The 14416-nt window shown below is 44.5% G+C and overlaps 1 protein-coding gene across 3 annotated transcripts in view; it reads right to left on the bottom strand.

Annotated features, from left to right (window-relative positions):
* KLF15 (Kruppel like factor 15) overlaps positions 1 to 14416 on the bottom strand; it is a 35790-nt gene that overhangs the window by 2053 nt on the left and 19321 nt on the right. For all 3 annotated transcript variants that reach the window (XM_040358998.1, XM_040359000.1, XM_040358999.1), the window contains exon 2: positions 11845 to 12945. In XM_040358998.1, the coding sequence (XP_040214932.1) occupies positions 11845 to 12881 (1037 nt within the window). In that variant the 5' untranslated portion in view covers positions 12882 to 12945. The remainder of the gene's footprint in view (positions 1 to 11844; positions 12946 to 14416) is intronic.

The following is a 14416-nucleotide window of genomic DNA, read 5'->3' as shown; positions in this document are numbered from 1 at the left end:
TCTGCATCTATTTTTCTTGAAATTGAATTTCAGATATATCGATGACATACTCAAAAGTTGGAAATGTTTAATTGTACCTAAAAGCCAAATCCCTCCTCTTGGCTGAACCTGTAATCCCTAATTGTAAACAAAACTAAATAATTTAATAAATCATTTTATAAAGCCAGAATAGATATGTGCCAGATGTATTTAAAGGCACTTCTACAGTCTATGACAACATATAAGTGCAGCAGAAGAATAATATAGAATTATACTGCTTTATGGGGACCTATGTAAGTACAGATTTTCAGTCAGTTACTGTTCTGTCAAATAGACAAGAAATACGAAGAAATTTGCCTGATGGGAGCACAGACAGCATTAACAATGCACAAAGGCTCTAACCATTTCACACTGTATTTAAGGGCTCATTTACATTAATGGCATCCCTTGCCACCCCTATAAAAAATGGGTTATGATGGATTGCTTTTCTGCAGTCATATGCAGCGGGGCGAGCGGGGGGTGCGCAAGCGCCCCTAGTGGCCGCTTAGAGAGCCGACGTATAGCTACGCCAAGTAGTTAAGTTTATGATATTTTAGTATAAAAAAAATCACAATACTATATACATACTTCAACTTTTTGAGATGGAAATGAGGGACACAGCAAAAGTATGCAGGCATAGGACACAGTTAAAGCGACGCAGTGCCGAATCGCAAAAAGTGCTCTGGTCTTTGACCAGCAATATGGTCCGGGGGTTAAGTGGTTAAAGCACATTGACATTTATGCAAAACAGTTACGTTGTGCTTATATTTTTCACATATGTGTATTTTAATTCTTTAAACATTTTATTTACATTTGTTGTATAGTAAAGCCCTGTTTGCCTTAGAGCCCTTTCACACGAAGCGGATCAGTAATGATCTTTTTGGCAATTTTTGCCACTTTTGACTATGCCATAAATAGGTGGTTTTGATTGACCGCAAGGGGATAGCATCAAAGTTGCTTTAATTGAACCCCATAGAAAATTCTAAGCGCTGTATTTATTTCTGTTTTTGATGGATTAATTCCAATTTTGGAGTCGTTCTTTATACCATTGGTGTACAGAATGCCTTTAGGTTGCCATATCGTATTGAAGTTTACAGAAAATGACAGAAGCTCAGCGGGGATCCTCCGTAAAATCCCCGCTGAGCTGGCAGCTGACAGGGCGGTCCCCGCACACTGTGCAGGGACCGCCCTGTGTTTCCTCCGCTCTCCCCTATGGGGGATCGGACGAACACGGACCGTATGTCCGTGTTCATCCGATTCGATCCGGCAGACAGAAGAAAAAGAGGATCTTTGCGGAGGCGGACAAATTACGGGTGTCAGCGGATGTTCATCCGCTGACATCTGTAATCACATAGGGACCCATGTATGTCCCGTTTTCATCCGCAAACGGACGGATGAAAATGCGGACATACGGTCCGTACGTGTAAAAAGGGCCCTCAGAACATTGGGCAGGAAAAGTGTAGCGTTCTGTGCAGCGAAAGTTCTCTAATTAAGGCCAAAACTTTCCCGAAATTACTTTTAGTTCTTTACCTTATGAATTATTCTTTTATAAGAAGCAAGTTGTACTTGAGGTTTATTGGCCTTTGTCGTATCCTATCCTACATAAGACTAAATATATTAGGAGAAGTTGTGTTTATGCAATGTAACTCCAGTTCTTGAGAATAGGTGGGGTAGTTCCCAGATGAATATACAGAATAGGTGGGATTGTTCCTAGGAATATACAGTAGAATGACTATCTACTTATTCTACTGTAGGTGGAAGTACAGATGGAACATGATTTGATACACTGTATCATGTGTTCTTCCATGCCAGCAAACATTGTGACAATGGATTTCTCGTCTCTTGTTGCAACACAGAGCAATGTGACACTGCTCATCAAACCAGCTGCCACTGACTCATCTGGGAACTATCCCACCTATTCTCAAGAACTGGAGTTACATTGCATATACACAACTTCTCCTAATATATTTAGGTCCAGATTCACAAAGCACTTGCTCCGACGTATCTGGAGATACGCCGCGTAAGTGTAACTATGCACCGTCGTATCTGTGCGCCGTGCCCACAATCTGAGATACGCCTAAAAATAGGCTTCCTACGACCAACTTAACTTGCCTACGCCGTCGTATCGTGGGCGCATATTTACGCTGGGCGCATTTGCTGTTCCCATTGATTTTCTACGCACATATGCAAATGAGGGAGATACGCCGATTCACGAACGTACTTGCACCCGGCGCATAATATACGCGGTTTGCGTAAGTCGTACGTCCGGCGTAAAGTTATTCACCATATATGAGGCGCAACTCATGCTAAGGTATGGACCAGGGAACACAGCCGTCGTATTTTACGTTGTTTAAGTAGTACATGAATAGGGCTGGGCGTAGGTTCACGTGGTAGGCAGTGATCCGTCGTATCTTAGGGAGTAGTTGCGACGTGATTCTGAGCATGCGCACAGGGATGCGGCCACGGGACGGCGCATGCCACGTTAGTTTTAAGTACTTCTATGGCGCTTGGCCCATCATTTGCATGGGGTCACGCCTCATTAGCATGGCTCACGCCCACTTCCACCTACGCTGGCTTACGCTGAGGAAACCCAGCGTAGATTTGAGAGCGAGTGGGAGCACTGGCTTCCTGAATACTGTGCTTGTCTCTCTGCGCTGCGTCGGCGTAGCGTATATTCGATACACTACGCCAGCATAAATATGCGCCAATGTATGTGAATCCGGGCCAATGTGTCCAAAAATGTAATCTTCAGCCCTTTTCCTGACCTACAGAGATAGGCACAGAGTCAAAATGTCTTCTTTCTGCTTTTTTCAACCTCTAGATTATGGTGTGGAATGTATTTTTCATGGTAGTATATTAAACGGAAACATGCTAGAGTCACTCATCGTCTGTAAGGTTTCTGATCATGTGTCCAACCATGAGCGCGCGTCCAAAAACAAGCCTTTGTTGGTGACTCTGGTGGGGAAAATAGCAGGGAGGGATCCACTTGGAACCACAGATCAAGTAAAGAGCAGTTCTGAGCCTACAAGCAGTAGGATTGTTTTTTATATTCATGCACCTACACTAAAGCCTCGTACACACGCTCGGTTTTCTTGGCAAAAACCAGCAAGAAAACTGCTGGCAGAGCTTTCTTGCCGAGTATACCGAGCGTGTGTACGAGGCTTTCAGGTTTCTCATCAAGAAAACTGCCCAGAATCTCGACGAGAAAAATAGAGAACCTGCTCTCTATTTTCCCGTGATTCTCGACAGTGCCGAGAAACCCGAGCGTCTGTATACTTACCTGTTGCCGTGGAAACCCATGCATGCTCGAAATGACTTTGACGCATGCGCGGTAGCTTCCAAGGAATAGGTAGGGTGAAGCAAGATGGCGGCAATGGCATCGAATGTGACGAGCGTATGCTCGTCGTACTCAGTGATGTCACCGCGTTCGTGCCATTCAAAAGAACGGCGGTTCTTTTGAATTGAGTGTGTGTACACTCGGCCGGCAAGAGAATCTTGCCAAAAATCTCATCAGGAAAAACAACGTTTTTTTTCCTGACGAGATTCTGGCCCGTGTGTACAGGGCTTAAGGGTTTAGATTACCGGGCCCTGCCCTGATGTTGAGGGGAGGATCGGTGGCCTTCGGGCCTTTTTCCTCTCCCCAACCAGGAGGTCTCTCTTCGGGACAGTCCCCCCCCCCCCCCACCAAGTACTTGGAGGACAGGCTTTGGTAGGTCCCTAAGAAGTGGGGTCCAACTGGCTGAGGTAGACCATGCAGGACCTTGTGACCCAGATGGGTTAGGGTCTAAGGGAGAGCCCCCCACCAAGTACTTGGATGCAGGGCTGCTGACAGAAATCGTGGGGCCCCGTACAGACTACCTGACACCCCCCTAAGAAAATATTAAAGCTATATTTCGCTATATTATTAGCAGACACAAATTCAACATAACTCACAGAATTCCTGCTAAATCTAAAAGATTATCCTGAGTTAATAAATAAAAATGAAGATGAAAAAATTATACAGCTGGGCAGTTGGAGCCCTGGGATCAGAGAGACAGGGAAGATGAGAAGGGAGGAACTGCAGGGAATGAAACAAAGTTACAGAGGTAACAACCTCACCTAGCAGAGCTAAAATGGGAGGGGGGCTTACAGGGAGAAGGATTTGTGAGGGACGACTGTCTCTTTCTCAGCAGATAAAAGCTGGCAGCGGGGCGAGGGGGAGAGACCAGCTTTCAGCTGCTCAAAGAAGAGATCTGTAATTGTTGTCCATCACTAGTTCCCCTCCCTGTGTGAGCCCCCCTGTGTGCTTGGGCCCCCTACAAGAGGACTGGTGCCCCCCCCTATCAGCAGCCCTGCTTGGATAACCAATTTTAGCAAGTCACTAAGAAGTGGGGTCAACCTGGCTTTGAACTAAGTAGACTATGGAGTGCCTTGTCCCCGTCAGGAGCCTTGCACCCTGGGGAGTTCAGGGTTCGAAGCCCCCCCCCCTTTGGAGGTTTGGCTGTCTCTGTACCCACATGTGCATTTTTGTGTATTGTGATTTTATAGTCCACTTTTTTGTTTTACAGGGGTTTGATAAGCACTGAGAACAGTGAACAGCTTATTTTGTTCAACAAACACTGCAGATGCCAGAAATGACTCTCAGTTTACTTTACTGTAAGCTCTATGTAATCCACTGGGTCCAGATACCTCCTTAAATGTGAGCTGGATGGATTTGACTTCTGAATCTGTGCCATTTAACTACCTGATTTGGCTCAATTTTTTCCAAATATTATGAGTAATAACACCAGAGACGGTTGATCTGGGGAATATTCAATTCCCTTGGGGGTCAATAAGGATTTCTTTCTGCCGCTGAAGCAATTTGGACCATGATTTATAAGGGGGTTGTTTTTCTTCCTCTGGATCAACTGTGAGTTTAGGGATCTGTATATGGAGGTTATCTATGTATTTATTTTTTCCGTTGGTAAACTTGAAAGACTTGTGTCTGTTTCCTCTGCTGCACTGAGTTCTCCCCTGCTGGACTACAGAACAACACCTTTAGCTGGATTCACGTAGATGGGCTTAACGTTACGCAGGCGTAGCGTATCTCATATACGCTACGCCGCCGTAAGTTAGAGAGGCAAGTGCTGTATTCACAAAGCACTTGCGTCCTAAGTTACAGCGGCGTAGCGTAAATGTGCCGGCCTAAGCGCGCCTAATTCAAATTGTGAAGAGGTGGGTTTGTTTTATGCTAATGAAACGTGACCCGACGTGATTGACGTCTTTAACGAACGGCGCATGCGCCGTCCGTGGACATATCCCAGTGCGCATGCTCCAAATTACGCCGCAAAGACTTATTGGTTTCGATGTGAACGTAAATTATGCCCAGCCCCATTCACGGACAACTTACGCAAACAACGTAAAAAAAATTAAATTTGACGCGGGTCCGACGTCCATACTTAACATTGGCTGCTCCATCTTTTTGGTGGAATATCTTTAGGCCTGAAAACGCCTTACGTAAACCGCGTATCTTTACTGCGAAGGCCGGGCGTACGTTCGTGAATAGTTGTATCTGGCTGATTTACGCATTCTAGGCGTAAATCAGCGTACGCGCCCCTAGCGGCCGGCCTAAATAGACAGCTAAGATACGACGGCGCCCGCGGTCGTATCTTAGCTAGATTTAAGTGTATCTCAATTTGAGAATACACTTAAATTTATGATGGCGCAGATTCAGAGTTACGATGGCGTATCTACTGATACGCCGGCTTAACTCTCTCAGAATCTGGCTACTTATGTTCTAAAGATGAGGAAAGGGCAAAGTTGTCAGCTAAAACAGAAAGTTGGGAGCTCTCTCGACTTCTTGCAGATCAACAGATATTTTGTATCAGATATCTGTACTTTTTTTTTAAGGGGATAAAACACGGGGAGATGTGCTTATAAATTGCAGAGATGTACTAAATATGTCTTTGTTTACCTATTTTAAAGGGCCAATCCACCCAAAAACAGGCGGTAGTGTTGTGATCGGGCTCTTTGTAGACATCAAGCTAATTCCTCTTCCTTGGTAACGGAATTTCTCCTCATGTATAAGTAACATGGAGTTGAGCACATCAATTAGGCTAAATAAATAATGTATAAAATAAGGCATGGTAAAACATACAGTGCCAGGGAGGGGTGCGACAAAGGCCTGTCAACACGCAATATTGCTGGTGAAGAGCCTACAAATCAACATCGTGTGACATCATTGGCTGAAGGGGTCGTACATTATTAATGTGAAATCTAATTGTCTAATCTATCTGTGCTTGGTCTCCTTTACAGGACTGTGTCACTCTCCCTGCAATGGGCAGGCTGTGCTTTCGAAATTGAAAGTTGTGAAAGACATGTAGGTGTTCGCTGTTCAGGATAAGGCCTCAACACATAACGCTTCCCTAGCTAAGGTACAGAACAAGTTACATCGGAAAAATTGTGTATAATATGTGTATATATATATATATATATATATATATATATATATATTACACATATATATACTCTATTGCCAAAAGTATTGGGACACCTGCCTTAACACGCACATGAACGTTAATGGCACCCCAAACTCACTCATTCATGTCATTATGGACCTTGCTTTGTGCATTGTTGTCCAGTCATGTTGGAACAGGAAGGTCCCCAAACTGTTCCCACAAAGTTGGGAGCATGAAATTGTCCAAAATGTCTTAATATGCTGACGCCTTAAGAGTTCCCGACACTGGAACTAAGGGGCCAAGCCCAACCCCTGAAAAACAACCCCACACCATAATCCCCCCTCCACCAAATGATTTGGACCAGTGCATAAAGCAAGGTCCATAAAGACATGGATGAGCAAGTTTGGGGTGGAGGAACTTTATTGGCCAGCACAGAGTTCTGACCTGAACCTGATAGAACACCTTTGGGATGCATTAGAATGGAGACTGCGAGCCAGGCCTTCTGGTCCACATCAGTGCCTGACCTCACAAATGCGCTTCTGGAAGAATGGTCAAACATTCCCATAGACACACTCCTAAACCTTGTGGACAGCCTTCTCAGAAGAGTTGAAGCTGTTAAAGCTGCAAAGGGTTGGCCAACTCAATAGTGAACCCTACAGACTGAGACCCCATACACACTATTCCATTTTCTGCAGATTTTTGTCTTCAGATTTACCAAAATCAGATAATATGAGGTCAAACCTTAAGAGTTTCAATTTGTATGTAACTCAATATTGAACCCTACGGACTAAGACTGGGATGCCATTAAAGTTCATGTGTGTGTAAAGGCAGGTGCCCCAATAATTTTGACAATATAGTGTATATAAGTACCTTGAAAGAATTTGAATCATTTGCAAGTTGTAGGAATTCTGACAGAACAGTTGGCCAAACACGTCACAATCACACCGTAAAAGTTTGTTTGACAATCCACTCCAAAACCATTAATATGGAGTTGACCCGACTTTGCATTTATTACAGTCTCTGCCCTCCTAGGAAGGTTCTTCTGAATATTTTGGAATATGTTTGTGGGAATTAGTCCCCATTCAGCCAAATGAACAATTGTAAGGTCAGGCACTGATGGTGGATGAGAAGACCTGGCTCATAATCAGCATTCAAATGTATCCTAAACGTGTTCAATAGGGCTGAGGTCAGTGCATTGTGTAGGCCACTCAAGTTTCTCTACACCGGACTCGTCAACCCATGGAGCTGGCTTTGTGCACAGGGGTACAGTCATGGAACATAAAAGGGCCCTCCCCAAACTGTTACCATAAGGTTGGAAGTGCACAATTGTATAAAACGTCTTTGGATGCTGTAGCATTATTACTACCCTTCACTAGAAACACCTAAGCTCAAATCATTTGGCGGGTTGTTCACATATTTTTGCCTATATAGAAAGGGTATGATAGCCAGTTGGCAACTCCAGGGGATGGCTTTCGTGGTTGGGCAGAATTTAAAGATATAAAAAAATAAAGGTTCATATCAAGTGGCCCGTGGCCCGGGATACGTTATGAGCTAGGGTAGTAGAGTAGTTGAAATCATGGTCACATGTCCATAAGCAGTTGTGCTCACCATACTTGCACCCTTGACAATAAGATATGTAATGACCGAAGGTCCTTTAAAAAAAACTATGTCCATGCATCATGACATTATGTCCATCAAATCACAGGCCCAAGAGCAGTTGTGCCCTCAATACTTGCCCACCATAATTCATCATGAGATATATAATGACCTAAGGTCCTTTAAAAAAAATGTCCATGCGTCATGACATTATGGATTTGATTTACTAAAACTAGAGAGTGCAAAATCTGGTGCAGCTCTGCATAGAAACCAATTAGCTTCCCAGCTTCCATTTATTTTATTTTTGTGTCAAAGCTTAAAGCGGGAGTTCACCCGAAAAACAATTTTTAACATTAGATTGAGGCTCATTTTGTCAAGGGGAATCGGGTGTTTTTGTTAAAATCGTTTTAGAGATAGATCTTCTCCGCCGCTTCCGGGTATGGTCTTCGGGACTGGGCGTTCCTATTTGATTGACAGGCTTCCAACGGTCGCATACATCGCGTCACGAGTAGCCGAAAGAAGCCGAACGTCGGTGCGGCTCTATACAGCGCCTGCGCACCGACGTTCGGCTACTTTCGGAAAATCGTGACGCGATGTATGCGACCGTCGGAAGCCTGTCAATCAAATAGGAACTCCCAGTCCCGCAGCCCATACCCGGAAGCGGTGGAGAAGATCTATCTCTAAAACGGTAAGTACTGCTTCGATTTAAAAAAAAACCACCCGATTCCCCTTGACAAAATGAGCCTCAATCTAATGTTAAAAATTAAGGGGGTAATCCACAAAGAAGCGGCGCAACGTAATTTTTCCTATTTAAGTTACACCGCCGCATAATTTCTACCTAAGTGCCCGATCCACAAAGCACTTACCTAGAAATTTTGAGCGGTGTAACTTAAATCCGGCCGGCGCAAGGCGTTCCTCTTCTCCAGGGGGCGATTCCCATTTAAATGAGGCGCGCTCCCGCGCCGGCCGTACTGCGCATGCTCGTGACGTCATTTTCCCGACGTGCATATCGCGAAATTACGTTACGTCGGGCTTTGTGGATTGTGACGGGACAATAAAGTTGCGTCGGGTAAAAAAAAAGATACGGCGCCAAAAAAAAAAATTTAAATTAAAAAAAAATCGCGTCGCTAGCAAGAAAGGTCTGTTTTTACAAGGTGTAAACAGTTTACACCTTGTAAAAGCAGCCCTAATTTTGCGTTTGCAAAATAAAACTTACGGAGAAAAAACGAAGCTGAAAAGCTTCGTGGATCTCCGTAAGTCCTAATTTGCATACCCGAGGCGGCATTTCGACGCGAAATGCCCCCAGCGGCGGATGCGGTACTGCATCCTAAGATCCGGCAGTGTAATTCAGTTACACATGTCGCATCTTCGTCCTAACTATGGGAAACTGATTCTGTGTATCAGTTCCATAGTTAGGACCAGGGATACGACGGAGTAACAGCAGTTACGCCGGCGTATCTCTTTTGAGGATTTGGCCCTAAGTTTTTGGGTGAACCTCCACTTTAATTGATCAAGCTAAAGTTAAAAGCTGATTGGCTACCATGCACAGCTGCACCAGATGTTGTACTCTCCGGATTTAGTAAATCAAGTCCTAAAAGCAGTTGTGCCCACCATACTTGCACCCTTGACAATGAGATATGTAATGATCTGAGGTCCTTTAGAAAATGTCCATGCATCATTAATGACATTATGTTCATCAACTCAGCAGAACTATCCTTATAAACTTAGCTACGCATAAAACAGATAATTGAAATTCGCCACGCATAGGTCCACATGGTGTTTAAGTCATAGACAATTTTTCACAAGACCACAACCTGCGTAAGAACGACTTTACAGTCACGCCTGACCTTGCAGGCTGAAAATCCATACCACGGGTCAGGAGATCTGTACAGTAATATGTGTAACCCGTCTCCACAGCAAGTCCAGTCTTCGGTTTATTTAAGTTACACATCACGCGGCCCCTATTTTTGACAGCTTTTAAGCTTGGTCATGTTAGGCATGAGCACTGACCCCCCCCCCCCCCCCCCCCTACAACTACCTTCACTTTTCAAAGACAAACTTTGAAAGTCAATGAATTGGCAGGTTGCTGTCATCTTGGGAGTTAAAGTCACATATGAATCACTAGAATACCATGTTCCCTGACATTGCAGGTCACATGTTATAACAGGTTGTAAGGATGCAGGCAAAAGCAGATCTAATCAGATCCTGTTAATACAATAACACTGAGAGTTTACTACAGGTTACAAACACAAGTATCCTCTCCAACACACCCACAGCAATTATCTGTTTGGTATGTGTGTTATAAGGGAAAGTGCCATTGATTTACTCTTGTAGAAAATTCCATTCACATGCCCCTGGAATCTGGATATACTAAAAGGTGATTATTAAAGTTATTCCATTGATGGGGCCAATTCTCTCCTAGTTGGTTTTACAAAAGAGGTCCAGCAATGGGGTCATTGAGAAGGCCTTCCTCACAAAGTGGAGCCCCAGGCATGTTGTTTACTGTTCTTTTTTGGGATAGAGGTTGGAGGAGTTAAATGGACACTAAAGGTTCCTTTTATATTTTTTTAAAAATAACAAACATGTCATACTTAACTCCACTGTGCAGCTCGTTTTGCACAGCGTGGCCCCGAACATCCTCTGTTGGGGTCCCTCAGCGGATCTCGCAGCTCCTCCCTGCATTAGATAACTTCCTTGGAGAAGAGCTCTCCCGAGGGGGTTACCTTGCGGGCGTGCTCTTGAGTCATACACTCGGCGTCCATAAACGCCAAGTGTATGACGCGGCTCCGCAGCCAGGCGCTGCGCTGCTATCAATCTATCCAATCAACGCCAGGACTCCGTGGAGAAGAGGACGCTGGGGACGTGCCAAGCAGGTGAGTAAAACGGGGGGGGGGGGTGACTGCCAGGTGTTTTTCCACCATAATGCAGAAAAAACACAAACCTTTACAACCCCTTTAAGCTGGACAGATTAGCACTGCAATTGATAACCTGCAGTGCTGATTGAGCAGCTAAAATCCAACAGGGTGGGTGAACAGAAGTCAAAAGTCGGTAGATGAACCTCTGTTCAACCACAGTGGCCATACGTGGATCAAAATTCGCCAGTTCCTGCTGAACAAGCGGATATTTGATCCATGTATGACCAGCTTTAGAACCACTATTGGGTCTTTATTGCACCTTTATCTCTGCAGGGAAGATTTAACCTCACTTCCTGTTGTGTCAATAAGACAGGACATGAAGGGAAATCTCTCCATCTTGGTTTTGTTGCTGTTTGTGTGGTCTGCAGGACAGGAAGAGAGGGGACAGCATTTGTGAGAAGGTCAGTGCACCATGTGCATGAACAAAGGTTTACTGAAGTTCTATGTGAGACCAAACCAATGGGTCCTCTTTATCAAGTTGACAAAACACATCGGGGAACCCCATGTCTCCATAATGTTGGTTTGGTCACATATGGGACTTTAGTAAATAATCTTTCATGCACATGGTGTAGTGGCTTGCCCTTGCAATGGATTTTTGACAGTGCCCCTGTTTGCCAAGCTAATTTTATGACAGTGTGGAATTTATTGTTGATTCTAAGCAATTAGAACCAGGCAGAGGTCCAAACTCTCTAAAAGTCTATCAATAATGGTTTCCCAAATTTTCTCAGGGACTTCCCTGGTAAGATCTCTGCGCTTACATTCTTCTTTATACAGTGCTTGCCATGCTAGTAGGGGGTCCAGCAATCAAAATCACAGGTACACCATAGACAACTTTTTTCCTTTTTAATTAATGTGTATGCGTATTATTGATTATGCATTAGCTTAAAAATGATACTGACCTCCAACCACAGCCAGGCCAAGTACAAGCAAAGGGCTTTTCCCCAGTATGTCTCCGTAGGTGAGCTTTGAGATGACTGCTCTTGGTATACATTTTGGTACATCCAGGAAAGGAACATTTGTGCATTTTTATCAGTTCAGCAGCTGGGTTTTTTTGGAATTTCTGACCCGACATGTGTCCAGATTGTCCCTGAGCTCCACCTCCAGGGCCCATGGGTTTAGCAGCAATGGGTACTGGGGCGATACGGACAAATTTAGAGGACAAGTTTGACTGGACCAGCTGTGGGACCAGTGCAAATGTCTGGCCTTGGATGTTGACAAGAAGTTGGGCCACTTTAATATTCTCTGGAAACTGTGTTGGTGAGGCCTGGCTGGTGTTTGACTCTTGTTTGATCTCCATGGGCTGGATCTGAAGTATAACCGGTATCCCGCCCTCCACGGCGAGGGTGCCTGAGCATTTACTGCTAGACTCTTCTTGTGAAAAGCTTTTGGACTCCTCATTTGTATCCTCTCTCATGTTATTGGTGACCACCATAGGGGTCTGTTTGAGCTGCTCAGAAAACAAATGACCACAGTTCCTCAGCTCTCTAACCTCATGTTGAGTTTCGGCCTTGAAGTCTGTGTTCATTTTTTCCTCCAGAAACTCCTGGATTTCATCCAAGGTGGGATGAAACAATGGTGTCTCCTCTAACTCCACCCCAAACTCCGGAACTCTGAAGAACTCCTCTTTGACCATTGTCTGTTGATTTCTTTTGTCCCACCAAGACAATGAGGTGTTGCTCAAAGAAGTTTGGGATAGAAGGTAGTCTAGAATGCTATCCTGGCTTTCGGCGCTACTTGTGCTGCCATAACTGGAGCTTAGGACTTGAGAGTCCGGACTGGAACAGGATCGAAAGCTGGAAGAGTCACTATCATCCTCCGAGGTGGGGGAAGGCAACATCTGGTAGACCCTTCCACCCATTAACATGTCGGTGGTGAAACCAACAGCAGATGGATTGGTTGAAAAGCGCTCATCTCTAAGAAGAAAATGATCCACCATTCCTAGAGGAGCTTCTGAGAAGGTCCCAGCGGCATAAGCAACGTGGCAAAAGTGGGTTGGGGCTCTGAAAAAGAAAAAAGCATATATGTCAAATAGGGTGATAACAAACAACAATAATCCAGCCAATGTTCTATGCTCTTCAGCAGTAAACCAAGAAAATATCAGCCATACCCAAGTAAATATTGTACCTTATAAGTGCCTAGATGTAGTGTTTGCATTTTTTTTTTTCTTCTTAATATTAACCTGGTGATCCTGCTAGTTACACCCTTCCTGTCCCAGGTCGACAACGCACCCTCAATGTACTGTAATGTATCTATGGAACAGCAGCATTATCACCATAGTACAAGAAGTGCTAAAACGACAGAATACCTCCCACTCTACTCGTCTCTATAACAGGGGGTAGGTGTTCTATAGTCCACAGAAAACCCAAGGCAGGGTTGACAACTACTGCTTGAGATAATACTGTTGCATGCACATGGCAGCACTGTATTTCTGGCAACAGCAAGGGTGAGCTTGGGTTCGATCTGAACCCAGAAGTGAGCTGGGATTGGCCAATGAGCTGCAGGCAGGGGATTTGCTGCCCTGCAGCTGCTTGTATACAAAGGGGCAGGGATGCTTGTGGTATCATTGACCTAATATGGTCAAATGGCGGACAATTCCCTGAATCTTCAGCCAGAAGTTCATAGGCCCAGCAATAAAGCTAACTTCCAGGTTTGGACCAAACGCATCCCTGCTGTTGATCCTGCCAGAAATGTTTATTTCTTTGCAGCTGTTAGAGCTCATTCACATGTGCAGCAGTACTATGTCACCTACTCACCGCCCACTTTACCTCAACTCCCAGCCCTTTCAGAGGTTCTAAATGCAGGGAGCAGTGGGGGGGCATTCCGATCATTTTACCGCTGTGATTGCCTGTCACATGATCGTAAAGTTCCTAATATCAAGTATTCATCTGCTTTCCAGTACCCGCTGGTTACTGTGCTGGGAGAGCGCAATTTTTTTACACAGGGTCGCTTAGCGTTAAAGCCTACCCGCCGATCAGCCGCATATATGCCTACAGCCGGCGGGAAGTGGTTAACATTCAAAGTGCCAACCCACTGCGTCAACACTGGATACAGATGCCATTGCAGGCATTTATTATGCTGCCCCCTTTCATTTGAATAGGTAGCATTCAGCCGGTGGTACTGCCTGTCGAATGCAATATGTTGCTTAACTCCTTGGCGCCAGCCGTGCCAATGGCTGCGCTGCTCTCAATCCATCCACTCTAGCCAATCAGCGGCCAACTGAGCGATCAGACTACCAACTCGATTTTAACTTCAATTTTCTATCCATGTATGGCCAGCTTTAAGACATGTGCACTGCAGACATTTTTTTTTGTTTTTTTTTTGTTTGTTTTTTCGGGTCATTCGTTATATTCGAAATTTGTAAATTCGAAAATGAGAAAGAAAATCCGAAAATGAGAAAGAACGAAAATTCTAAATAATAACTAACTAACTAATAATAACCAACTTAAATGATAGGTATTGGAATTTCCTTTC

The sequence above is a fragment of the Rana temporaria genome, chromosome 7 (assembly GCF_905171775.1).
Source record: "Rana temporaria chromosome 7, aRanTem1.1, whole genome shotgun sequence".
Taxonomy (NCBI): domain Eukaryota; kingdom Metazoa; phylum Chordata; class Amphibia; order Anura; family Ranidae; genus Rana; species Rana temporaria.
This window is presented reverse-complemented; position numbering and strand designations above follow the sequence as displayed.